Source organism: Nelusetta ayraudi, unplaced genomic scaffold, assembly GCF_046127955.1.
Source record: "Nelusetta ayraudi isolate G7.1 ecotype Tasmania unplaced genomic scaffold, CSIRO-AGI_Nayr_v1 ptg000004l, whole genome shotgun sequence".
NCBI lineage: Eukaryota > Metazoa > Chordata > Actinopteri > Tetraodontiformes > Monacanthidae > Nelusetta > Nelusetta ayraudi.
The window spans coordinates 16,737,501-16,764,254 of record NW_027466054.1 but is presented as its reverse complement, the minus strand read 5'-3'; the positions used below and the strand labels follow the sequence as shown (position 1 = coordinate 16,764,254).

At 43.7% G+C, this 26,754-nt stretch overlaps 3 protein-coding genes across 3 annotated transcripts; all 3 read right to left on the bottom strand.

Moving 5' to 3' along the window:
* Nucleotides 1–774: 774 nt before the first annotated feature.
* On the bottom strand, nt 775–7,815 carry smap1 (small ArfGAP 1). The gene is made up of 10 exons (XM_076038732.1): nt 7,535–7,815; nt 6,981–7,114; nt 6,432–6,517; nt 6,241–6,316; nt 6,061–6,129; nt 5,889–5,964; nt 4,551–4,681; nt 3,309–3,519; nt 2,132–2,469; nt 775–1,490 (listed from the first exon to the last, which is right to left on the bottom strand). The coding sequence occupies exons 1-10, from the start codon at nt 7,650–7,652 to the stop codon at nt 1,356–1,358; spliced, it is 1,374 nt and encodes a 457-aa protein (XP_075894847.1). The 5' UTR covers nt 7,653–7,815; the 3' UTR covers nt 775–1,355.
* Nucleotides 7,816–8,968: 1,153 nt separating this feature from the next.
* Nucleotides 8,969–11,832, bottom strand: cenpk (centromere protein K). Its single transcript, XM_076038720.1, has 10 exons — nt 11,693–11,832; nt 11,333–11,434; nt 11,162–11,218; nt 10,935–10,998; nt 10,749–10,795; nt 10,560–10,642; nt 10,344–10,442; nt 9,964–10,096; nt 9,777–9,830; nt 8,969–9,609 (listed from the first exon to the last, which is right to left on the bottom strand). Exons 1-10 carry the CDS (start codon nt 11,693–11,695, stop codon nt 9,454–9,456), a joined length of 798 nt encoding a protein of 265 aa, XP_075894835.1. The 5' UTR covers nt 11,696–11,832; the 3' UTR covers nt 8,969–9,453.
* A 4,325-nt stretch (nt 11,833–16,157) lies between these two features.
* lbx1b (ladybird homeobox 1b) lies at nt 16,158–18,642 on the bottom strand. The gene is made up of 2 exons (XM_076038707.1): nt 17,855–18,642; nt 16,158–17,294 (listed from the first exon to the last, which is right to left on the bottom strand). The coding sequence occupies exons 1-2, from the start codon at nt 18,177–18,179 to the stop codon at nt 16,807–16,809; spliced, it is 813 nt and encodes a 270-aa protein (XP_075894822.1). The 5' UTR covers nt 18,180–18,642; the 3' UTR covers nt 16,158–16,806.
* Nucleotides 18,643–26,754: the final 8,112 nt, after the last annotated feature.

The window sequence follows — 26,754 nt, the reverse complement described above, 5'->3', positions numbered from 1 at the left end:
TTTTTTCAGTCCCCACAGCAAATCTGCGTCGACCCTGAAAGATAAGCTATCTTTACTGTCACAGCCTAAATTAAATGCCAGTACAACAAAGTTTCCTTGCTTTGGAATTCTAAAATATATTTAAAACTGATGATACAGACTGAAGATCTGTAGAGGAAGCAGAAAAACACGGAGTGCTGATTACATGTGATCAAATGTTTCAAATCAGCCTCGCAAGGGGACGTTCTCCTTCTGATCCCGCGTAACTTGAAAAATAATGACATCTACTGGCCAGAATATGTAAAACATCTCATTTTCATGCTCGTGCCATTCTTGAACCGCAAAGTTTTATTGTCGCAATAAACCCTGATATACTTTCACACAAGTTTTTTTTTCTTCTTTTTAAATGACCCAACCTCAAATTTAGAGCTTCATGTAGTTTGTTTACTTCAAGATTTCTGCATTTCCTTCCGGCTTTAAAAACTCTAAAGAAGGATTGTACTTTATACACACACAGACAGAAACCCGAGAGCCATCATGACTCATTCTGGATGATGATGATGATGATGATGATGATGATGATGATGTTGATGATGATGATGATGATGGACCTAATCCGTCAGACATGGCGCTTTACTGGAACACTGCAAGTTTCAGCAAATGGTGTGACAGAATGAACGTGTGTGTGACTCAGACGACTGATGGTGACATGCCAGTGCAAATAAACTTTTCAGTTGTGCACTAAACACGAGAGTTGAAGCTGCAACTTGTTGAAAGAGGACACATGACAGCGGGTTCATTTCTTACCACTTTAATTTTTTCAGAGGGGAACCACAAGTACTTTAAAAGAAGGTTATACAGCGCTGTACATCTGGGAGCAGTACTGACAGACTGGGTAGTCGCCTCTTATCCCGTTAAATACTATTCATTTAAATGTTCTATAATCTTATAATGATACAGTGATACAATAAAAGCTTGTGTAACTGGTCCTGCAGCTTTTCTGATATGTTGATATCAATTTTGTCATGTTGGAGGGGGGGGGGTTATTTCCTTGTAATTGCAATGTTGTTTTCATTTTTTTCCAAAAAAGGAAAATAAAAGTTATGATCCAAAAAAACCATATGATAGGCAGAAACTGCCAGGCTGTGATCCTGGATGACTCCCGATTCACTCACACAATAGAGAGAAAGAGAGACAGATAAAGGGAATAGGAAAAAAATAGAGAGAGATACAAGTTTCATGTTCTGAAGGCTGGTCCGTGATGGGGGCGGGCACCAGTTTTCAACCTCATCACAGTCAGGTGCAGCACAAGGTATAGTTTGCGCCGCCCGTCGCCTCGTCTCTTGCTGGGCCTGACGACTGGCTGTTACGGAGGCTCACTTCCACAGCTGTGTGCTTAGAGTCTGGCCCGAGCCAGTGGCCGCCCAGCCGCCCATCGCTGTGGGGGGCTGACCGAAGGCCATCTGGCCCCCCGCGCCGTTCAGAGTCATCCCCGACATCTGCTGGTTGACCTGAGGGAGTCGGTGACATCATCATTACTGCCAGGGAAGATTTAAAAGCTGCTAAAAAAACTAAACATTGGGCGTTAAAGCTGATGTTAATGTTGCCAAATGTGCTAAATCAATATTGTTGTTTAAAATAATGTTATGAAAAGTACTAATAAATAAAAACAACAAACATATGTTACATGTCTAGCCTCTCGTCTCATGACATGCAATTCTGAAAATTCTGAGAAGCATTGACTCAGAATAGTGACAACGCCCTCAGCCTGGTGTTTGATCCCCTGCTGCCACCTTGTGCTCACTGTGTTTCTGAAGTCCCCTTGGAAATATGTGCAGGGCCCAACAAAAGAGTCAGTTTTAGCAGAGGGCTGCAAACATGCGGCTAAGTGTGCTGTTTTCTGGACATCTACAGAGGTTTTTTTTTATAATTAACAAAAAAAACAAAAAAACAAAACAAAATGGGTAGAGCCCATACTATTTTTAATTTAAAAATAATCCTTGATCTTTGCTGCCATCTAGTGGCTGGAGGCGGCATCGGATCAATGGCGAGCAGTAAAACTCTACACAATGATATGGATGTAAAGCATTACTTCCACTACGGATGGTAGTCACGAGAACCACATGTGATACGTAAAAAAATGTCATCGTACCTGCCCCATGTTCCACTGCGCCTGCTGGCCCGGCTGGATGGCGTACATCCCCTGGGCCGGCATCATCCCGGCGGGCATGGCGCCGCCCTGAGGGCCCATCATCCTCGGCGCCATGCCCATCATGCCTGCAGCCGGCGCGTTCCCCATGAAGCCGTTGGGCATGGTCATCCCGACCATCATGCCCTGGTTGGGCCCCATCATGGCGGCGCCGCTCTGAGCCATCATGGCGCCCATGACGGTGGTGGGCGGCACGCCGGCGCCCATGCCTGCAAATGCCTGATAACCGGGAGAGGCCTGCACAGGAAACTGCATCTGGGAGGGGCCCATGTACATGCCGGCTGAGGGGGCGGAGTCAGAGAGGAGAACAATGTCATTTAGGCAAATTGCCTGAGTGTTTCAGCGTCTGAGGAGCAGGTCTTTCACTCGGTGTGCTGTTTGCACTCAATGACTGCAAAGTCAACACCGTCGACTTAAAGGTCAAACTGGAGAAGTCAAGGCCGGAGCACGTGCTCAGAAATTCTGAGCTGGAAGTCACTAGATGTGTAGTTACAAACCTCATCATTCTCATGACGGTTATCTTTTTAATAGTTGCTAAACAGAGGTTGTTTTTTAATCGATTTATGTATTTATTTATTTTACCACAGAGCCCCATTTTGTAACTTCAAGGGGAAACATAAAATTTCTTGGCTATGAAAACAATCAGGAAGCAAAAGACACCTAATCTCCAATTAGCTGCTTATATTCAAGAAAGATTAAATACTAAACACATTCAACTGTGCTCATTTTTTGTGAAATGCGTACTTGTATGTAGGGATGCAGCTATTGAATATTTTGCTCATCGATTATTCTATTGAATATTGCGTCCATTTATCGAGCCATCGGATAAAACGGTTCAATGAAAGGCCTCTCAGAAGCAGAACGCGGCCATTAACGTCAGTGTGCAAGTTCACAGCAGACGTGGCCTGTGACGGAAGCACGTTGTGTCACACTAAAAAAGTGAGCTTTAAATATAACTAAACGACGCCTCGAGGCAGATGAAATTCCTCCATTCATTTTTGTCATCGAGTTACTCGAGGAATCGTTGCAGCCCTACTTGTACGCACTTTGTTTTTCCTTTACAAACAAGACAGGGTGAGGACAAACGGCCCGGGGTCTGTTTCCGCGTCTTCTTGCTCACCTGCCGCAGCCGGTTGGGACATGCTGTTGGTGCCGTACAGGGACAGGATGGAGTCCTTGGACAGCGGCTTCTTGGCCGCGTCCTCGCTTTTAGCGGCGCTGCCGCTCTCACCGAACAAGTCCAGGTCTGCCTGCGCCGGCGCCGTGCTGGTGGCAACAGCAGCAGCGGCGGCGGCTTGTGTCGGAGTGCTCGCCGCGTTACTGGAACTCACCTTGGAGGAGAAAGCAGGTTCAAGCTATTTAGACAACAATCATGTGAAAAAACAACGACAACAACAAGGCTTGGGGTTTTGTTTTCAGCGCCTGAAACTGTCCATTTTGGTCAGCAGAGCTTCCAAATGTACAAATGTAAGACGGGACATGAGCTGGAGATTCTTCAGTATGAAGAACGCAGATCTCCAACCCTCACATAATCTTCTACTGCAATAAAAAGCAGCCTCTCTCTGCCAAATTGGACCGACTGCTTTACAATTTGTATTGATTCTAAATGGGTGCTGGATAATGGACAACAAGAACCTGTTACAAGGTGTGGTCCGTTGGCTGGGCACTGGGTGAGTAAATGTTCAACACAATAACAGTGCTGCGACACAGCAGCAGGAAATACAACAACGACTCAGTTTCACTTCACTAATCAGCACAAGGGAAAATGTCTCTGTCAAGAGAGAGGCAGAGAGAAGTGCTCCAGAGTACGACGGTGCACAGTGTGATGTGACAGAAGTGCACAACAACTTTACGTGCAAATGATTGTTTACTCGTCGTATCAGGAACAGAACCATTCCACCTTAATTACTGTGGAACTTCAGGACTAAAACAATTTTTTTTTTTTTGCAAAACAGTTAATCAGGAGCACCTGGAGAGTCATTGTGTTCAAAATGGAAAAGTCAAGCTGAATATTAACAATTCTTACTATTATTTACTCAATTCTATTTTTTTCATTATGACGATAGATAGACAGATGAGGAAACTGAAATAAATGAATGAAATCCCTATGCAATTAAAACCCAAAGTGGAATCATTGGACCTCCACCAAACAAATAAGAAGGATTACGGTCCATGAACTCGGCCTGTTTAATATTTAACCAAATTTGAGCCTTTTTGCCCAGTTTGTCTACGTCTCTTCCAGGTTTTCTGTATCAATGTCCAGTTCAGAGGCTGGGTTCCAACATTTTCTTTTCCCTACTTAAACACTGTATATTTTCTAACACCATGTGGCTCTGGACTGGCTCAATCCGCCGCCGGTTACCTGAGAAAACTGAGCAGCTGACGAGGACCCGGGGAAGGGGTTGGACACCATGGGGCCGAATATGTCCAGGTCATTGTTGTTCTGGCTTGTGCTCGTGCTACCGTTGTTAGCTGATACAGCTGTTGGTGCGTCTGCGACAGAGAAAGTAGAGAAACTGGTTTCACGGGTGGGAAATATGTAACCAGAGGAAGAAAAGCAGAAACGTTTTGACACATTGCGGCAACACTTGCCGATTTGGAAAGAGTCGCTGCGTCGCGCTGATAACACTTGCCGAGAGGCCGACCTGGAAGTCGTGATGTCGACTCAACCGAGAGAAGAAGAGTACGAGCAACCAACCAGCTCCGACGCTGCTACTGACAGAATATGTGTTGCTTTCTGCTTAGTTGACTGCGGTGTTTTACTACTGCTGCTGCACACCCAGTGAGCGTAAACGACTAGCACAATAAAAAATTAATCAGCTTACATTTTATGCTCATTGGCCACAAAACTAAAATAACTCTAAATCTTGACAATTTACAGCCCCGTCCTGCCGATTAGCGTTGTGGATGTGCAATTCACTTTCAAACTGTAAATAAAACTACGGTAATAAAGCACACGCACTACCCACGTCGCATAACAACAACTAGAAAATCAATTAGCAGCGGCACGACCCGAACTTTCCGTGACTGAATGAAGTGCAGAAACTTCCACCGCTGGCTGCTGCTGCTGAGGCAACAGATACGTATGTTAGAAAAACAAAAGGGACTCTTGGGGGGGGGGATCACTCGACACTGATACGGTTTACCGTCCCATTAACTTGACCTGCACACTGTTTTACTTTCTTGTTGCTGTTTTAGTAAAATCAGCAGCTCATTTCCCCAAGCAGAGCAGTCCTTAAGAAAAACAAGAATTTGCCAGTCAGGTGTAGAAGTCGTGGACCGAGTCAGCAGCTTCTCTGCTTCCTCCGACTACTTCACAAAAAAAAAGAGGAAAAAAAGGGGCCTCGCATTCACTCTGGGGTGAGTCTGTCAGTCTACTATCAGTTGCATTAACCCTCAAAGTGAAAAAGCAGTAGAGGTCTTGACATGTTACATACAGAGCGTGAAGGCCGTGGAGAATCCCTTCCTTCATCAACAACTGAAGCCACTGGGTTCTGATTTAGGGACCACGCGGTGAACGGCTGATTAAAAAAACCCACATAATCTCACAGAAGCCACCTTGTGATGATGGTTTAGTCACTCAAATGTCTGTTAATAACCTCTTAGCGATGCAGGGCACTTTGAAAAGTCAACTATTAGATGATACCCACTAATTAATGACATCTCGCTCAGTGCAAGCAAGTGGTGCAAAGCTCCTTACCAAGGCCTAGTAGGTTCACAGAGGGTTCTGAAGTCTTGGCGGGGCTGATTTTGGGGGCAGGCTTGGACTCCTCGCTCTGAAGTGATGAAGCAAAAGATTTAAAAAAAAAAAAAAAAATTGGGGTGGGTGTGAAAAAAACTCATCTCTTGGACGATGCGGGCCAACAGCTCACCTTGCTGTGCGACGACGCTTTGCTCCCTCTGTCGGAATCCCGCTCTCTTTCTTTCCTAGCATCTTTTGGCTAAAGACAAACAAACAAACAAACTCTAATCTCTGGATGAATTACAGATTAACTGTACCATTTGTGGAAGAATTTGCTTCCTGCACTGGCACGTCATGAGCCGATACGTACGCTGCTCCCACTGGTCACATTCTTGTTGTAGTATATCCTCTTCTCATATTTATCCCTGATGAAGAATTCCACAGCTCTGTGGTCACAGTTAAGGAGCACTTTGAAAATGGCAGCGACAAACCCCAACAAACAACCAGGATTGAAATGCCAGACAGACCCTCAGATACACGTGCACAGACGATGAAGGATACTGATCTGTCTGAGGTCTTCTGAAGCCGTCTGGAAGGTTGGCCTCATAAAGCTTCCTGGCCTTGGTGTTCCCCATTTCCTGTATACTCTGCAAGAATATTACGACATAAATGTAACAGAAAAAACAAAACAAAACAAAACAGAATAGTTTGCATGGGCACAAATCTGCATAAGTGATAAGCTTAAACTATTTATAAAACTTAATATAAAATTAATGTAATTCACAAAGTTTGCATTTAAATTTCTTTAATTATGTCGTGAAAGTGCCACCTTAACAGGGCTGTAAGAGTAAGTGTTGACCTGAGGTAAACATCACTTTGATGCTCATGTTGAGTCATTTGCAAAGCAACATAATTGTAATTACACCGCTGGCTGCATCCAAATGACGACTAGTATGGTAGGTTATGTGGTAAACACCGCAGTGGAAGCAGGTAGGACCGAAACGTGAGGATAATCACTCTTTCCAAAATGAGTCAACAAATCAATAAAAACGACACACGACTAAAATGGGACTGATAAGGCGGTTTAGCGTCCAGATGAAGGGACGGTACCTGGATTTGTTCCGGGGTCCACTGGTCCAGGTTGACCGACTTGACTCTGGATATGTGCACTCCCAGGTTCCTGTGGATGCCGGCGCATCTTATGCAGATAAAAACTCCCAGATTCCACGAAGCCCATCTTGGACCTGGCCGTAAAAAGAATCGAACCAGTCAATGTAGCACATAGCATTTGGGTGTATTTCGTGGGGGGAAAGGAGGAACATAAATACGGTCACATAAACATTCCGACAAGCGAGTAGCGCAGTGGATGAGGAGCCTTGAACACATGGGTTTGTGTGACGGCTGGCAGCCGAGTATACAAGGCGGAGGTCCGTGGGAGAGACTGTGCGGAGCTTATGAGGCTTTAGAGAAGTTAGCTTGCTAGTTAGCCACTTAGTTTAGCTTCAGGGGGAACGATGTCAGCTGACTTTAGCCCGAGCCACTGACAAACAACAAGCGAACTAGCTTAGCCGAGCAAAAAGACACAGATCCGACCCGGTTAGTGAGTGTTCTCAGACGATTTCTGGCAGAAGACCGGATGTTTCGGCGGCGTTTTCGTGCGGCACCTTTTGCCTCGCAGTCGGCGCAGTACTTGTTGTCTTCCTCCCTCAGCATTTTGGACAGGATGGCCTGGTGCTGCTCATTGAGTTTCTGGGACTTCTCCCTCTCCGAGCGGGTCGCCATGTTCGCGGCTTAACGTCGGGCTGCCTTAGTAAACGGTTCTTAGGCTCGATCAGTCGTCAGTCGGATGAATTTTCTGATAAAAAAGACCATAATCTTGGGGAAAAGAACGACTCCGAGTTGAATGTAAAAATACCCGGAACCGGAATCCCCTCTCCGCCCACAGAGCTAACGCTGACGAGGCGGCCTCACCGGATTGGACAGCGGGTCTGACGTCACATAAACGCAACGTTTCGGTGCGAATTAAGCCTTTAAAAAATTGTATTAAAAACACAATTTATGCTGTAGTTTCTGATGTATTGTATGCCTGACTTAATTCACACAAGGTCTGTGAGAATTGAAACAAAAGGTGAATTTTAAAGGCAAGAGGACCCCTAATGATAAGAAAGCGTAACCTGGGCAAGTCGTGCATTTTATGACTCGCGCCTTTTGTTATCATGGCACATAAAGTGAGAAACACTTGTTGATACCAACTCAGATGTGCAACAGCGCCAGGATCAAGTAATGCTTTGATCCCATATCAGATTGGTTTTATTACTTGGGCCTGATTGGTTGCTCAAGAGGAAGAAGCTTGTTTATATGTGAGAGGGCTACCCTACACAAGATCAAGTTCAAGAAGTTTATTGTCACACACATATGTAAAGGTACATACATTGTGAAAAGCTTGGGTTGGGGGTGGCTCCACTGTACATACACATAAAGAGGAAAAACAGTCATCAAAAACAATCTTAGTAATAAATAACAATACTAAAATAAATAACAGTACTAGTAATAAATACCACTATTATAGGCCTAGCTAAAAGCTTTTTATAAAGGAAATGGGGGGAAAAAATTGCCAGACCCAACTCAGCTTACAAGACTGCAGCAAAATGAATTGTTCATTTGGGTTGGTTGAGCAGTCTTACAGCCTTGGTTTTAACATTCTGTGGGGGCGGTTGTTGGGTCCTGGATAATTCTCTGGGACTTCCTGAGGTAGCACTGACAGTACAGCTCCTCCAGACTGGGCAGCCGACATCCTGAGACGCACTCAGCTGAAGGCACCACCCTTTTGAAGGCTTTGTGGTCTTTTTCCTGTGCTGCCCCGAAACCAGCTGGTGAAGCTGCTCGCACAGATCTTATATACAGTATATGAAGTGGCTGAAGCTGCACCTTTGCAGATGCTCATGTTGGCTTTTAGAGCTACCTCAGGTGGACTCTAGACTTTTTTCTTTTTTTTCTTTTTTTACTTGCAATAAACTATTCCTTTGCAGTCAAGTCTCTGTCAATGGAGATTCCTTCAACATCTGCAAATCATCGCACAAGGAACCACACAACAAAACTACTGATGTTGTTCTTAAGTTTAAAATGACTTTAATACAAAAAAATAAAACAAAACATATTTACATGTATACAAAGCACAATGGTGGGGATTCAGGAGAAAGGATATCACTCCATCAAAATAAATGTATCAAAGAAATTCTACTTTTGAGGCTTAGTGGCGATCAAATTGCACCTAGAGCTCACACTCACATACATACAGTGTACATATGTATGTCATACACACATATATTACATCTTCAGTACAACTGTCTGACTCACTGATTGGTGTTGGACTCAAAAGTACGCATCCTTATTTCAAAAGCTTAAAGATTAAAAAAAAAAAAAGTTCTATAAACAATTGGCTTAAAAGGCCTAAAATAATAACTATCCATAACTGACGGTTTACATTGTCAGGTGTAAACGCAGAATGACTGAACTGTTCATTATCTTCATTATCAGCTGACACTTATTAATGGTAGTACTGCACACAATTGCATGAGAGGTCTCAACAAAAGGTTTCCAAGCGGATCTTGAAATTGTTTTCTTGGTGCCTGACTGCAATGCCGTAACGGAGCAGCAGCTCAGTGTACGGCGGCCAGAATGTGTCGTCAATCGTGACGTAGGGATCATGAGGGGTGTTCAGGGCCTTGTTCATGAGCAGCTGGGTGGACGGAAAGAGACTTTTATTTGACAAAATAATCTTGTTAAACAATTCAAAGCACTGGTCAAGCGAATACTGCGTAATATGAGATCTTTAAATACCTATTGGAGGTTTTTGTACCTGAAGGACATGATCATCATGTAAATAATGGATTGCATTAAACTCACCTCCAGAATTTCATTCACTGAAATTAAGCCTTCCTGTAATTCTGGTGTAATGCCCTAAAATGGAAAAATAAAGACAATAAGCTCCCCTGGTTGAATTAAAAAGGAGTTTTTTTTTTTTTTTTTTTTTTACAAACAAGAAAAGGATGTTGGTGCATTGAAAAAAAACAACAACAACAACTCAGCAGACCTTCTTCTTCTTGCTACTGGGTCCATTCTGAGGATGGGGGACATGCTTCTCCAGTACCTCTCCCAGACATTCCATCAACTTCTCCTCATAGGCCTTTACTTTCTCGATTTTCACCTTGGTGTCCTGCAGCACACTGAAGCCCGCACATGCACACAGACACGTTTGAAAAGATTTTTAAAAAATTCAATTTTAGAGAAGATAAACTTTAAACACTTAACAGCAAAAACAATTCTGCTTCGAAAATAAAAAACAAAGCTCCTGTTTTAGAAATAAAAATATTTTATTGCAGCTCTTCATTAGTTTTTCGTTCACAGGCAGCAGATAAGGAGATATGACAGAGGGGACAAACTATAAATTGAAATCCAGTTTGCTTCACTCACTTGTGCTCCGAAAGTTTCTCCTTCTCAATCTTTAGTCGTTCGACATGGTCGCTCGCTGCCATCAGCATTTGTTGCATCTCGTCCAGCCACTTCTCCTCACTTGAAAATGTGTCATGCAGAACAATAGACGGATACACCAATTTGATACAACTCTTTCTCTCTGATTTATTTGCAACAGGAATGCATAGCCTGGACTAAGACTGAGTTGTTACTTACAGTTCTTTGTTCTCTCTCAGTTTATCTCTCTTTGCTTTGCAGCAGGAAACAACCATATCCAGCTCAGAGCACAGCTTGAGCATCTGCACAGAACAAAAGTGGAGAAAAAAACAAATTGGAGCCTGGAGCACTGAAATGATCGATTTGAATGAAAGCAGCACTTTAGAGTTCAGTTTGCCACAGATATACCTCCTCTTTTCCAGCTTGAAGTAAAACTTCTGAATTTGTTGTCAGCACTGGATGGTAGGGAACAAACACACAGAATTGTTTAGAATTGCCCAAAAAAAGGGCGCCGTTTATGCAACGTAATTTTTAGAGGATAGTGATAATTCAATGGTGAACACTTGTGTTACAGTGTGACTTATGAGGACTTACGTGTTGGCTTCGCTGTCAGCCATTGTTTTAGCTCGGCGTCTGTTGCCATCAGTCTGTTAATTGACTGTTGAGATAAATGAGATTTGCGGATCACAACGTGGTCTTTGCTGAGTTATGTCAATCAATTCTACTGAGTCATATCTTTGTAAGCCCTAAGCTCTCTACTTTTGGAATAAATCAACTGAATTTTCAATGAATAATGAAATATGTTCGTTCAGCCATATGACCTGCTCCTGTGGAGTTTCACAACAATCGGCCTCAGACAGGATGATCTCATTGTGGAGCTGCAACAGAAACAGGCACAGTTCAGTTCGTCTCCACGCATACAGGTGCCAGTCAGGAATGACGGGGGGGGGGGGGAAGAAGAAGTGACCAGTCAGGCTCGAACACCACTTCACCTTCTTAAGCTGAGCAAACTGGACCTCGCACATTTCCAACAACTCATCCCGAGCCTCCTCTGACAGCTCGTCTGATGCCAGACTTCCGGACTTCTCCTCAGTCTAAATAAATACAGACACAGTTAACACAGGGTGAACAAAAGCCAATAAGAATTTTACTTTAAGGCGGTGCAATAATAAATGAAACATAGAAAAGTTCTTCACTGGCTCTTTGCTAACCGCAGCTTCACAGTTACGTTGATATAAGATAGTTATTGCTCGCTAACCCGGCGTTTTCTGTCATATTCCAAAAGGATCGCTCGCTACATTGGTGCGTACACGTTTTACCATTACATTAAATTATATCGATAGTACTCATACCATTATTTTAGTATTCCGTCCGTTTTCCCACACCCTGGACAAAAAGAACAAACCAACAAACGCCCCACTTTTCAAAATACCGCCAACGACGTCGCGTATTGATGACGTCAAAAGCGCGACGCCGATGGGTGTTCAGGAACGTTGTTGCTGCACCAGATAACCGCAGACACACTTGCTGCCGTTCAGGCCGTTCAGTCATGGAATTGAGGCTTATGGCGTCAGTTCTCAGACAGACAGACAGACAGACAGACAGACACCGAATAAAATAATTTGCTCTTCAAATAAAAAAAAACCCCTCCTAGAACAAAGTATTTAATACTATTAATTAATTGATGATTGAAATCAGCGACATTTTCTGAAACGTGCTTGATTACATAAAACGTCTTTTTTTTTCTACAACCAAACATCAAGCGGTACGCACGCAAACGTGTACACACGCGGCATTGATGTCCGCTTGCAGTAATTTCACCGGCAGAGGTCACTGCTCTCTGCTGTCTCTCAGACGACTCGTCCTGAAGTTTGGTCCTTCACGAAGGACCTCGTTCTCTGTCTCTCTCTCTGACTGTCTGTCTCTCTCTCTTTCTCTGTCTCTCTCTCTCTGTGTCTCTCTCTCAACTGCATTATTATTCAGTCTCGCTAATTGGTAGGATTTTATTCCCCCCACCCCACCCCACCCTTTTTTTAAATACGCTGCCTACGTGTGAGAAATCTCTGGAATAAGAAGCAACGTAAACAGACATATAAGGCCTTATTTGTCTGTTTACGTTGCTTCTTATTCCAGAGATTTCTCACTCGTCTTGAACATTAATGAACGTTCGTGGTTTTCGGGTCATGTCTTGATTTTTGTAATTTATTCACGTCCGAATAAACAAACGAATGAACGAACCAACGAAAAAAACAAAACAAAACAATTGTACGCTCTTAAAAGTACGTCTGTTCTGCGCACATTGACGCATGCTCTCTTTGCATGTGTTTATGAATCCTGCTGTCTCACCTCTATTCCGGAGCCCAAACCTTAAGAAGCTTCAAAAGGTCAGTGTAAAAGGAAAATAAGTAATAGTAAAAGTAAAGGCAAAAAGTAACAAAAAAGTTTTAAAACTGGCAACACATTTAAAAAAAAAATGTATGTACCGGGGGGGGGGGAATAAGTGTCTTCATTGACTTCTTGCGGGTTGGCTTGTTTTGAACAAAACAACAAATCCACATTCTTCCTTCACTTCTCCCCCATCATGTAGTTAGCGATGTTAATCACAGCACTGGCTCAAACATGAATGGACAATTGATTCAGCCAGTCACTGTTTGATATTAATACAGTGCGCACCCAGCAGCAGTACAGTAGCTACAGGCCTGCGCGTGTGCGCACTCGTTTCAAAGGCTTTGTAAAATCTCAGCCCGGATTATTTGAATGATCAACTAGAATTTGATTAATATGCAAATTTCCGGGCAAACTGTTCCATTTGCGCCCTGAGCGTGGCCTAATTAATCAACAGTTAAAGGAAATTAATACATACATCAATTCTGTCAGGAACATGCTTAGTTCAATCGTCCGTAAAATTGAAGTTTGAAGAATAAACTGGCTCCGCAGGAAGGCGAGGATTAAAACTGCAATTCCGGCAAGCAGTAGCTGAATGAAGACGTCTCTGTGTAACAGTATAATAATGCTGATAATAATGTCGGTGTATTGATAATAGTTATTATTTATATTATTAATGGAAGTAAAAGAAGAGGTGTAAGTATTTCTTACAGTTATTATTAATAATAACTATTGAGATTATCCGTATAATAATAATAATAATAATAATAATAATAATAATAATAATAATAATAATAATAATTATTATTATTATTATTATTATTATTATTATTATTATTATTATTATTATCACAACTTTACTAAAACTACTACTGCAACTCCAATAAGCTATTAATAACATTTAATCGTAATCAAGCTAATGGACCATTATTCAATAATTCCAGCCAATATTGTTAAATATTTCGAAGATTATGGGAGAGAGTGAGGGCTTGCTGGCAGAGAGACCGCAGGACAGTGTGGGAGAGGTGAGGAGGGGAGGGCAGCAGCAGCTGAGGGCTGTACCATTGTTTCAGCAGGGACTCATGCATCAAACTTCAATTTTCCGGACGATTGAAGTAGTGATTTTTTCCCTCCCTCCATCTTGAATTGAAATACTGAAATACACTTAAGACCTCCAGATTAATTACCACGAAGTGGTCCCGCAGACTCCAGTATTACTTATCTGCCTGACAAGCCCCCATAAAATAAGCAAGTGAAATCCATAAAGTTAGACTGCACTACACTCTCCCCCTTCATAAATATGCTGCGTTCGGAATGGGATGCAGGGACACGGCAAGCACGCGCACGCACGCACGCACGCGCGCACACAAATATTATCATTAAGATTAAAACTTTTTGTTTTGCTACGCTTTGGCACATTTTTGGATGGAAGCAATGAGCTCAGTAATAAGTGAACAGCTGCTAAGTCAGACATTTTTCCACACGGTTTAGACCACTTGACGCAGCCTCAGAATGAGAAGGCACGCAGAGGAGCATGCACTTGCCGGTTTTTATTATTTTTGGCTCCAGACCAGTTTTTTTTTTTGTTTGTTTGTAAGTTTGGTTTTTTTACATAACAAAATAATGAAATTTAGTTCTATTTATTTTTATTAAAATGGAATTATTAAAAAAAAAAAAAAAAGTAAAATATTGGAAGCAACAATGTGTTTTCCACTGCTGCGCTTGTCTCATAATGAGGAGAACCACTTAACATCATTGCATAAATGTGCGCAAAAGTGCGACATTTCACTTATAAGCGATGAACATTTGGCAGGGATTAATATTCTAACAGGGGAGTGACAGTATCCACGGCCACACTCGACGCTCACACGTCTTTAACGGGAACGTTCGGCCTGTCTGGTATAAATAAAACGCTGAAATGAAAATAAGACAGGCCCCACTTATCCATTCTTGGAACAAAGCGAGTTAAACGGGAGGCAGCCTTTTGAGTCCTTCCTCCAGACTCTCTTTTCTCACATCACCGTGTTTTCAGCTTCATTAAACCTCTCAAAGACAAAAGAAATAAAGAGTTTGAAGCGGAGGGACGGAGAAAAAGGGGAGCAGGGAAGAAAACAAACAAAAGACTCCCTAACCAGACTTTTTGGCATAAATGTCACAGTCGAAACTCTTTACGGCGTCCCCCCACTTAACATTGAAAACGCTTCCAACAAAAATCCATTTCTTGTTTGGAGGGGGGGAAAAAACGCTCTTGGACAGAAGTCAAACATATTCCAGTGGCTTTAAAAAGCGGAGAGAGACAAGCGGCTCACAAAAAAGAGCCACTTTCATTGTAATTCATTGACTTGTTCAAAACGCCAGCCAAAAGAAAGGGGCCAGACATTAATAGCCGCAGATGCCCTCATGAAGGGAGAGTCTATGTCGGCATTATGGCCTTTGTTCGCGCCCAGTTAAACTGCTTAAAAGGGAGGGTTAACTCAATCCATCAAATTGTCTGAAATTGTGAGGAAATTTCAAAAACCATATGGCCTCCAAACGTTCGCGTCCTTTTTGTGCGGTGGGACACACTTGTCTCAGTATTGCTGCCTGCGGGGGAGCGGCCCAGCTCCTTTGTGGCTCGTCCCATCAGGGGAACGCTGCTCATTTGTCCCCACTTTTCATGCTTTACGCTCAAAATTACGGCCCAGTCCCGCAGAACAAAAAAGGGGGTCTATAAAAGGCCCCGTAGAAACTGGCCCAAAACTTTGTGTTTTTTGTGGCATCCTCCTCGCCTCTTTTTTTTCCTCCCCTTCACCCGGCACCAGATTTGTGTTTCTCACATAAATTTTTTGCCACGAATGGAGAAACACGTCTAAGGGTCAAAAAGCCACGTTACGCATTTAGGCAGTGAAAGGAGATGTGAGAATCCGGGCCACAAAATGTTTAGAGCATCCTGGTAAGAAAAAAGGGACACAAAGGGGGCAAAATAATTCAGTATAATAACTCTAAATGGGCCGCTTTTGATGGGCTCACACGCCCAGATTTGGGGGAGAGGCTCTGCAAAATGTTTTTTTCCCCTCCCTCCTGATCCTCGAATGGTTTTAAAAAGAAAGTAGAAAAAAACGCAGGAAAAAAAAAACAACAAGAATTACAACATAAAAGACCTATTCAGAAAAGCCATTTTTATTCCCATAGTAGCCTATATACATTACAGTCTGTGCATTGGTTCTCAGATAACGTCCTGATTTTAGGAAGGCACTTACAGGTGTACAAACATAACAAAAAAATAAAATAAACCTTTTAGCACTGTAAATCTAAAAAAAATATCTAGAAATCAGCATAAAGTCACCGCAGCAGTCACGTGTCTGTTTAGTCGCCTCGCGTGTGTAAGCATTTTTTTTTTAAAAAAACAAACATTTAGGACAAATAAACGTGAGTGTCGTCCAATTCCGCCCCCCCGCCCTCCCCTCCTAGCATCATCATCATCATCATGCACTGCAGCATCCCAACAAGAGCTGTGGTCAAGGTGGTGTGTGGTGGTGCTGTTGTGGTGGTGGTGGGGTGGCTGGGTGGCTATTCGACTCGCAGGAAAAAGAAGAAAAAATTGTAAAGAAAACACTAAATTGATTAAATAAAAAATAAAAGCGGAATACAAATAAATATATCATGATCACAAATCAAATCATGCGTTCACATGCAAGAGAACTGATGGAAAATAAAGGAGCGGTTTCATGTTGTGTGCGGAGGGTTTTGCAGGCCTCACAGGTGTGTGTGTGTGTGTGTGTGTGTGTGTGTGTGTGTGTGTGTGTGTGTGTGTGTGCGTGTGTGTGTCGGCCTCGTCCTCAAATGAAATCAAGAAAAGCTTCTACACTCGTTCAGACCATATTGCTTTGATCGCATCGACAGTTTCTTGCCTCCGAACGGATAAAGTCTGCAAAACACCTCTGCATATTTCAATGTTCTGTGTTCATGCTTCGCCACTATAGTTCTATTGGCGCCGATATAAAAGTCATAACATTTTGGTACAATTTTTTTTTTCTTCCTCAGATATGGTTTTACAATATAAGCAGTAAGTTACAGTATTAGTCCTCGGCGCGAGCCTCCTTCAGTCGTCCACGTCGATCTCCACGTCCTCGTCCTCCGAGCACTCCTTGCTCGTCGTGTGGTCTGAGAAGGGCGACAGCGGCGACGCGCGCAGCTTCTGCGTGAGCTCGTGGTCCTGCTGGCCGCCGCGCGCCGGCGACTCGGCGCGCGGGTGGCCCAGCGTGCCGTTGGCGCACTTCTCCAGGTCCGCCAGCTTGGCCAGCTTTTCCAGCGGCACCTGGCCGATGGCCTTGGCCGACTCCACGTCGGCCTTCATCTCCTCCAGGTCCCGCTTTAGCTTGGCCCTTCGGTTCTGGAACCACGTGATGACCTGCGCGTTCGTCAGGCCCAGCTGCTGCGCGATCTGGTCCCGGTCGGCCGGGGACAGGTACTTCTGGTACAGGAAGCGCTTCTCCAGCTCGTAGATCTGGTGGTTGGTGAAGGCCGTCCGGGACTTCCGGCGCTTCTTAGGGGTGGACCTCTGGCCGAACAGAGTCATCCCGTCCCGGCCTGCGAAGCAGAGAGAGGAGAGCGAGAGGCTGGGTTTAGAAAAGTGAAAAGGAAGATATCTGTGGGTGCGTAAAAAAACAAAACAAAACAAAACAAAAAAAAAACGAGCCCGGGATGAAGAAATAAACAATGAAACATGACACAGAGACTACGGCAAAGCCTTGAGCGTGTGAGTGAACAGGTAATTACAAGATTATTACAGAGACACCTCTGGGAAATAGTGAGCAGAGGACACCCGAGACCCTGATATTAAAGGAGGGGGAAAAAAGAGACGACGATTTATTTGGTTGTAGAGCAGCCAAAACATCAACTCGGATGGAGCAAATTAAGGATAAAATTATGAAAACGCGCGCAGAAATTATTTCATTTTGTTCCGCGCATCGAAAACAAACGAATCAGCAACACGACACACAAGGTGCGAAATGAAAGATGCCAACGCAGCTGTAATGCTGCGCCTGCTGCAGGCCACATGCAGGCATACATGTCTCTCTCTCTCTCGCTCCCGAAAAAAAGAAAGCGTGACAGAAAAAGAAAAAAAAAATCCGTTCCAACGTCCGTACCTTCCGCAGCCTGCAGGACGCTGACTTCCAGCCCCTTGAAGGTCTTGCTGGCTAGCTCCTCCAGCGCGCACAGCGGGGAGGTCTGGGTGAGCAGCGCCCGGCTGGACAGAGGGATGCCGGACGCGCGGTGCTTCTCCGAGGACGAGATGAGGTGAGCCGTGCCGCAGATGGCATAGCTGCGCTTCACCGAGGGCTTGTTGAGGATGTCCTCGATGCTGAAGGGGGTGAGCGGCTTGTTGGAGTTGGCGGGAGGCGGCAGGTGGTCCAGCGGGCTTCGCCTCCTGCTCTCCGCCGCGTCGCACTTGCCCACTTCTTTGGATGTCATCGCCGGTCGGAGCGAGGAGTTGATGTTGTTTGTTTGTTTGTTTGTTTGTTTTTTCTTCTGTAGCCTGGACTAAAAAAGAAAGAGGGGGGAGGGAAAAAAAATATCCCGAGTTGCTGCAAAACCAGCAAAAAAAGAGAGAGGTCACATAACAGTGAGGAGTTGCGAAGGAAAGCAAACGTGTGGACGGAGGGAAGGAGGGAAGGAGGCGAAAGGGGAAAGAAAATCTTTTTCCAAAATGGGATGTTGTTGAAAAAGTGTCGATCCTCGGGAAGCTGCAAGTCCGCAGGAGCGCGATGCCTCCCTGAGAATGGCGAGATCCAAAAGAGTTGACGATTACTAACAAGTTATCATTGATTGCTGGCTAATCAATTATCTCCAGTGGCACTTTCGCCCCTTCTTTTCTCCTTTCACTCTTTGACTATGTTGCAGTCCAGTGCGGAGCTTTTTGCCGACTGGGGGGGTGTCCCATTAATTAGGACGCATGGCTGGAAGGAGGAGGAGCCCGGCGGAATTCTAATGCTTTGTGCTTTTATCATCTCCGTTCTAATTTAGTCGTGTGCTGAGATACCAGAATAGGTTTATTGGCTAAATGACGAGGCAGCAGGCAGAGGCAGAAGGAAAGGAGGAAGGAAGGGGATCATAGCAGGATTTTTTTTCTTTATTCGTAAAAACTCGATTGTGAGTTGATTTAGAACTGTTTGGATTATCCGGATAGAGGCGACTCAGGTGTTTTATTAGAAGTCGCAGGGAGTCAGAAGGATGCTTCCCCTCGACCCAAAGCGTGGATGATCCTTTGTTTTTGTAAAGGTAATGTCGAGCCGGGGCCATAGATCAGCTCTGATGATTCCTCCTCTGGGGCGGGAGAGAAGGAGCAGCACAACATCCCTCTGAGCAGCGCCAAGCCCGGGCCATAACTCAGGCGAAAGGGCTCCTTTTATATCATCCGAGAAATATTTCATCTCCTCTCACATTTCCCCGCGTCCTCCAGGTTTGACATGATGAATTTATTTTGGTGCTGGTCGGGGGGAAAATATGGCGGCAGTTTATTTGCATACGGGAGGAAATTTAGGGAGCCGCGCTATAGGAGGATTTTTTTTTTTTTATTGTGAATTGAATAATAAATAGGGGTATTTATTTTGACGTTATTAATTTAAGGTTTAATCTGAGAGTGCTTAATATTTTGTTCGCTGTGTGGAAAATACAGGTTTTATATCTGGATATTATTTAAGCTCCATGTTGTCATTGCTGTTATTTTTCTCTGTTTTTGCTGTTTTTTTTTTTTATTTTTTTAACTGTTGAGGTTTAAAATGTTGATGCTTAAAATATAATATTTATTAACAGTAAGACGGGCAAATCCTCTGAAGTCATTTTCTTGTCAATCTTATTTCAATATTTGCCTGACTTAATTTTATAGTAGTGGTTGTTTAAAAAATAATGCAGGATGTTGTGATGTTTTACTGACTATCTAGATTTGCCAATTTTATTTTTGTAGGTTTTTGACTTATTATTAAATTAAAAATGTTTCCTTTCATCAAAAACAGTTGTACTGTTATTGTTGAACACAAATGACCACTTTAAAAACAAAAAACAAAAACTAATCATCACTCCCTATTTTGCAAAAATCCTCAAAACATTTAATGAAGCTCCAATTTTCTGTCAGTTAAATTATTATTGTTGTTTTTATTTATTTATCTATAAATAGAAAATAATATATTGTCTTTATGCTTTTTAGGTTCTGTGTTTTGTGGGCCTTTTATAGAGATGCAAATTTCAGACATAAATGTGTAAAATAATGTGCAAAGGCCTTTATTTCCTCTTACAATATTTTCCAAAAGGTTATTTTACACAAATAAATTAAAATAGACAAAAACAGTTCAAGCAAGGTGAACAAATGCAACTAAAAACAACAGGGTTTTCTGCATACAAGGAGTAGCATTTGTTAGTTCACACAAATTGAGTACACAGTACAAAACGATCCAAAATAATTGAAATTCATCAAAAAATACACCACATGCTCGCAGTTTTTTTTTTTTTAAAAAAAAAGATTATTATCAAACAGCGTTGTGGCCTCCAGAAACCTCGACGGCTCGCTGGCTGTTTATGACAAAGACATATATTTGTAGCCGTGTGTCACCGTCTCCGTGTGTTTGCCAAGGTCAACGACACGGCTCTCCTCCCAGCTCTGCTTCACGCACCCTACTTAATCCCTCTAAGCTACTAAACGGAGCAGCCAGGGGATGGTACGGGCCACTTTAGTGACTGGCTGCAGAACGACTCTCCCTGATACACCCCTCACTCACATATTAAAGGGCTGCTGGTGTTTGGGTCCGCGCTCTGCTGGACCTTATTTGTCATGATTTTGATGGAGTGCTCTTCATTTTTTTCCCGCCTCCTTCCCTTCCTGTTTGCAGCAAACATCCCCGAAGCTCCGTTTCATCAGAATCCACCAAAGCTAGTTTGCAGTAGTTCTCCAACTCCTTCCACGTCTCCCATCTGTTAACATGCACGCATTCGCCAAACACATGACCCCTCCGTGCCCATCCACTTGTTCCCCCCCCCCCCCCCCCCCTCCCAATCAGGTGTTGATTTAGGCCGTCCACACTGTGGTCTGGTAGCTTGAAGTGCCACCTCGCTATGTGTGTCGGTGACCTGACGCTCACTGCAGGCGTGGGCTGCCACCAGACAGCTGCAGGCTGGGAGGGAGGTGGGGTGGGGTGGGTGGAGTGGGAACCGTCCACGTTGTGGCCTTTTCTCGCCGGAGCTGGAAGATGGGTGTCATGTCTCCCCCCTCTCCCAAAGGCTTGCTCACATGACACCATTTATAGATACGGAGAGGAGGCGCAGTGGTCTCCGCGTGTCCCTCACTTTTGAAACTTGTAACTGTATAAATCACACGTCATTACTAAGAGGTCACCCGGCCGACTGGGTGGCTTTTGTCGCCGGGGCCGGTTGGTGGAGAGTGGATTTATCAGGCGGCCGGATGCTCAGCAGAGAGAGAGAGAGAGAGAGTGAGAGAGAGAGAGAGAGAGAGAGAGAGAGAGAGAGAGAGAGAGGGGCCATATTTCATGTGGCCGGGAGACGTAATAACGGGCCGCTGACAAATCAACTGACGGCGGGGCCTCCCTTCCCTTCCCTCGGCCCTGCTGCCGCCCGCACGCTGCATCACGTCACACACTGTAAGGTGCCATCCACATGAGCAGCTGCTGAGCGGTCAGGTGACCATCACAGGTTCAGTTGGATCACCAAGGCTGTCTTCTCTTCTCTCTTGCTTTGCCCAGCAAACAGCCTTGCCAATAGCAATAATCACAATCAGTTTGTTTTTTTTTGGCTGGAATGAGAAAATATTCAAAAACACATAGAAACCAGAGGGAAATGAAACCGATCTTTGGGTTATTTAACAACTAGCTGCTTTGTGTTTGCAGCCTTTAGATGGCTGTGCTAATGTTCATTAGCCTGTGGTTGCTAACATTAGCCATGGTGTTAAATTGGCTCAGTTAGCTTTCTATATTTTAGCAGTTCTAGCAGTTTTAGCAGCAAGCTCAAAGATGTTCCTTGGTTACGTGGTTATTTTAGGCTGTTCTTTTATTTCATTTCATTTCATAGAGAAGAAATAGTGAAAAAATAAAAACATTTGGCACTTTACTTTGAAAGGCGCAATTTCAAAAGTATGTGATTTCAGAATCACTTGATTAATTAAATAATTGTTGATTAATTGAACAAAACATATTTCAAATCTCAAATTAAAATAATCACAAATATTTCGTAATTCTTTGCTCAACAACAGCAACTAATAATAATATTTTATAATAATAATAATTATTAATAATAATAATAATAATAATTATTATTAACAATAATAATAATAATAATAATAATAATAATAATAATTTTGTTATTATTATATATATTTTTATACATTTTATTTATTTATTTTTTACAATTTTCTTTGGTCTATTTAATTAAAATTGTCACTAGGCTAATGTGTATTTTATTGTAATGTATTTCATTAAATGCAAAACTGTGTTGAAAAAAATATATATATATATTTAAAAAAAGTAATAAAAAAATGACCAATATCAAATAATTTAAACCTTCTTGGATTTTTTTCCATCAGTATGTGTCACTTTTCATTATGCCCTCACACAGTTTTTTTTTTACCTATATTTTTCCAAGGAGGATTTATAACTTGAAATATAAATGAAAACGGACGTCATTTTGAAAGAGTTTTGAAAGAAAGAACAATAGCAGCATAGTAATAATAGCAATACAAGTGATATCAAACTAATCTCACCTGCAGTGGTAAATAAACAGTCACAAAGACAAAAAAAAACAAAAGAGAGGCACGTAATAATTTCACATGCACACGTTTCAGAGCTGCGAAAGCCCCTTAATTATTCCTGATGATGATGGTGATGATGATGATGGTGATGATGATGGTGATGAAATAAAGCGCGTGTTCAAAATCCATCTGACGTGTGGCTGCGCCGGCTGCGTCTCTGCCAGCCAGGAACAGACCGGCTGCTCGCCTCTGATCGCGCTGCTGTGCTTTGGGGGCCGCGCGCACTTGTTGTCGGAGCAGCTTGAACACGAGATGAGCTGCTCGTCGTTTACAGGAAGCACACTTTTGAAACTGCACATATGTGGCCACCGGATCTGCGCCCGCGCCACGACGACCATTGGGCCCATCTCCGAAGACGTGTCGCGCCTTGTTTTTTAATCTGTCCTGCCGCAATCTGGCCCACCCCGTAACCCCCCCCCCCCGCCCCTCCTGAAGCCACGTGCGCCGCCGTTTGAATGCTATAGCTCGGCACTCAGACTATAGCGCTGCATTTCAATGTACCGCCCTTTCTCATCTACCCTCCACCATAAAGCACAGTAAGCAGTGATGCTGAAGGATTGTGTTATTCGGGATGGTCGGAGTGGGAAGGATTATTCACCGGCTCAGGGATAATAAAACCTGCTGGAGAGGAACTGCAGAGAATGATGGCAGCAATCCTTTAGTTTGCATTTTTATTTATTTATTTATTTTTGGCGTCAAAGACTTGAACCCGGAAGAAGAAGAGAAGCTGGATGGGTGAACGATAGCGTTGCGTGGTTGGATAGTTTGAATCGCTGTGGAGGTCGGTAAGAACTCTGGACTCACTCAGACCGGAAGCAGTTCCGAGCAGAAGGCTCGGTGGCAGTAAAAGGGTTTAATATCCGGTGGAGCGTTTGAGTTACAAGCAAGCAAGGTCAATTGGAATCTAACTGGTCCAAGTCTTGAACTTTTTTTTTTGCAGGCTGTATATGATGGAGCTCAGCAACTCCCCTGTGATGGAGACAACAACTCCATGGCTTTGGTGCCAACCTCTCCTCAACATCTAAACCAGGGCTGTCAAACTCATTTTAGCTCACGGGCCACATAGAGAAAAATCTCTTCTCAAGCGGGTCACACCGGTAAAACCATGGTATAATAATGACTTCAAAATAACAAGAACTTCAGAATGCTTTACTGGTTGTGTTCTTGGAGCGCTCTGCACTCTGCATCTGCTTTCTTTCTGCATCTATCTCTTTTTTGACAAAGATGTTTTGGGGCAATGAGGGTGGCACTGGCCGAAAGACAACATAGATTCAGAGTGGCTGCGCTTGGGCCTACTTGCTCAGCCCCAGTATTAACAGTTTGTTTGTTTTGCAAAAACGCTATTGCTGCGTCCAGTGGACACATTCAGAAGAGCAGTTTCTTCAGTTGAAAAACTGCAGCTTCTTTTTAGCCGTTGCAAAATCATCTCAAGGGCCGGAAAAACCCTGTTTGCGGGCCTGATGTGGCCCGGGGGCCGTATGTTTGACACCCCTGATGTAAACGTTTAAACCAGCCTGAGCACCCCATGACGTGGCTTTGAGATGCGTTAACCAAAACCCCACGGGAGCTTTTTTTTTTTTTTTTTCAGTGTTCTGGGAACAAACTCTGACAGGTCAGCTGTTCTCCTGCGGGTGAGGACAGGAAAGTCTCCCTCCCTCCCTCCTCCCCCCTCCTCCTCTTCTGCACTCTCTCCATCTTGTTGTCGCTACTTTTTTCCCTTAACATACTCTTTCTTTCAACGCACGTGCGGCCAAACCCCCCCCCCACACACACACATGCCGCGGTTGAGAGATGGCCTCTGTCTTTCAATTAGCCCGCAATAGCCCTCTTACAAGGCTGGCGTCTGGCGAGCTGGGCCCGCAGCAGATGCTGCTGTGGACGGGCTGTTCGTCTGCAGCCTGCAGACTGTATTGAATAGTCATTAGGGTGGAGCCGAGTATTCATGACGGGAGAAGTGGCTTTGTGTGGGAGGGGATGCTGCTACATCAGGTCATCTTTATTCTCCCGCTCCCCGTGGGAGTTTACGGCGACTGCGGCGGCCACTTTGATGAGGACGGTGAGCAGGAAGAGGCCGGCGTTTCTAGCTTGTTCTAGTTCTAAAGCGTCCTGTGTTTTGCTATGGGTTCACTGTATCATGGAATCAGAATCAGAATGCTTTTCCCCCCAAGGTGAATTACTTTTCATTGCAAATCTTCCTCAACGTGCAATAAGGTAAAAAGAAATAGCAATAAGAGCATTCAAGCATAACGTAGAAAAATATCAAATATTAAATAAGAAAATGAAATCAACAATATAAAATATATATACATAATAAAATATATCTACTGTAGAGTATTTACAGGTAAACATGAGGTGAAAGTGGATACAGTGTACAAAGTGAACCTAAAAGCAACATTGTTTTCTAATAGTGACTCATCAGCCAACATCCATCCTTTGTTTAGTTTGCCTCCTTCACTTTTAAGAAAAGAACAGAAATAAATCAGCTCTCCGTGATGTCACAAAGGGCACTGGTGGCACACCAGTGGCTCTGATGTGTTAGAGACGACACCTTCAGCCAGGTGTTGGCAGTGCTGGTGAGGCAGTATTATCCAGTCAGTCGATGCAGAATATAAACAAAATGATAGTGAGATTTAAGAATAGTGAGATCATTTCAATCCACATTCTCGCGTCACGAAGAAAATAAACTGTGCAGTGTAATTAACTGTGAGCAAAAAACTGCAAATGCAGAGGTTGTTTTCTGGAGATCTATGGAGTATTTCTTTTTGGTGGGGGTTTAATTACTCTAGTGAGGCTGCTCTTCTGGATTTAGGGGGATGTGAAGTCGTGCAAAATGAAAAAATGAAAAAAAAAAAAAGGCAGCAATGTGGGACCTTTAAAATAAAGTGCAATTCAAAGTGCGCCACAAACAGAGAGGAGGAGGCCAAAGAGAAGAAGAGTGAGGGCGAGCGGCCTCCGCCCCTGCTGAGCCGCACAGCCACGAGTCAGTCTGTCGCGCCTGTGTATGATTTGTCGACTCTCAGTGGGTCCCGTTCAGCCAGCACCTGGCAACCCGGCACGCAGGAATATGGTGGCTGCCACGACCATACAGCCAACACACACACAACCATATGCCGCCTTTGTCATTCCAATGAGCTGGGACAACATTCACTTTACCCCCCGTCCACCACCCCCCCTCCTTCTCCACCCCTTTTCAGTCAAACGCTATCAATACAAACCTCATGCGGAGGGGCCCGGGTCAAGAGGATGACTCTCTACAAAGTGGCCCCAACACACACACACACACACACACACACACACACACACACACACCGCTCCCTCCATCAGTCCCAGCGCGGAGCCCCCCGTAGGCTGGACTGAGGAAATGTGAATTAGCTTCATCAATGCAGAGGTTAACATTGCGCAAAGATGATGTTGACCCCTCGTTGTATCCCTGGTTTGATGTCTTTCTTAGGGGCCAAGTGCTTATGAATAAAAATGCCGAGGGGGGGGAGAGGCCGACAAAGGGATTTGCCTGACTAATGCCGAGGGAAAGCCCCTGAGGGAGAGCCTGGTTAAGAGCCCCGCCTCCTCCCGCCACCGCCACCGCCACCGAATCCCCACCGATGCGTTATCAATCACCGGGCGGCTCACGGGGCGCTGCTATTGTTTTGGGTTTTTTTTTGCCATAATTGTGTCACAATGGCTTTCATTTGTCTCTAATAAAAAGTGTCTGGATTCATCATGCTAATGCCGCCGCGGCAGCAATATCGCACACGTGGCGACCTATGGCGCCGCAGCCTAAACGTGTGTGTGCAGGGGAAACATATGTGCCCCCCCGCCCCCCGTGCCTGATAATAAATAACTTAATTCCACTTTAATGTGAAGTTGAAATTGAATCACAAAAACAACAAGCTGTGTTTGCTCAGTGAAAAATGCTTGTGGCTGCTTTTGTTGGTTGTTTTGATGCAGATTTTGGTCAAAGGTGCTGTAGAGAAAAATGAACATGGAACTGCCTTTGAACATTGTTATTATTAAGATAAGATAAAATAAGATTAAGATTCAGATTCAGATTCAGATTCAGATAGACAGATCAATCAAGATTGAGTTTCGTTTAAAACCACTTCGGAATAATAAAAAAAAGGTTAACACAATATATTCCTAAAAAGGTAAAAACTTACAGCGATATTCACAAACGCATAGGTACTGTCTTATTATTCAATTTAAATTAGATTGTGCGTCACATTTGGCAAGCATTTC

What these genes read in the sequence shown, in the direction of transcription:
- smap1 (XM_076038732.1), bottom strand. Translation starts at nt 7,652, where the DNA reads ATGGCGACCCGCTCGGAGAGGGAGAAGTCCCAGAAACTCAATGAGCAG. An exon ending in GGACCCCGGAACAAATCCAG is followed by an intron (nt 6,518 to 6,980) that starts GTACCGTCCCTT and finishes ATATTCTTGCAG; the next exon opens with AGTATACAGGAAATGGGGAA. An exon ending in AGAAGACCTCAGACAGATCA is followed by an intron (nt 6,317 to 6,431) that starts GTATCCTTCATC and finishes CTGTGACCACAG; the next exon opens with AGCTGTGGAATTCTTCATCA.
- cenpk (XM_076038720.1), bottom strand. An exon ending in GTGAAACTCCACAGGAGCAG is followed by an intron (nt 10,999 to 11,161) that starts GTCATATGGCTG and finishes TTATCTCAACAG; the next exon opens with TCAATTAACAGACTGATGGC. An exon ending in CAGTGAATGAAATTCTGGAG is followed by an intron (nt 9,610 to 9,776) that starts GTGAGTTTAATG and finishes CCGTCCACCCAG; the next exon opens with CTGCTCATGAACAAGGCCCT.
- lbx1b (XM_076038707.1), bottom strand. Translation starts at nt 18,179, where the DNA reads ATGACATCCAAAGAAGTGGGCAAGTGCGACGCGGCGGAGAGCAGGAGG. An exon ending in CGTCCTGCAGGCTGCGGAAG is followed by an intron (nt 17,295 to 17,854) that starts GTACGGACGTTG and finishes TCTGCTTCGCAG; the next exon opens with GCCGGGACGGGATGACTCTG.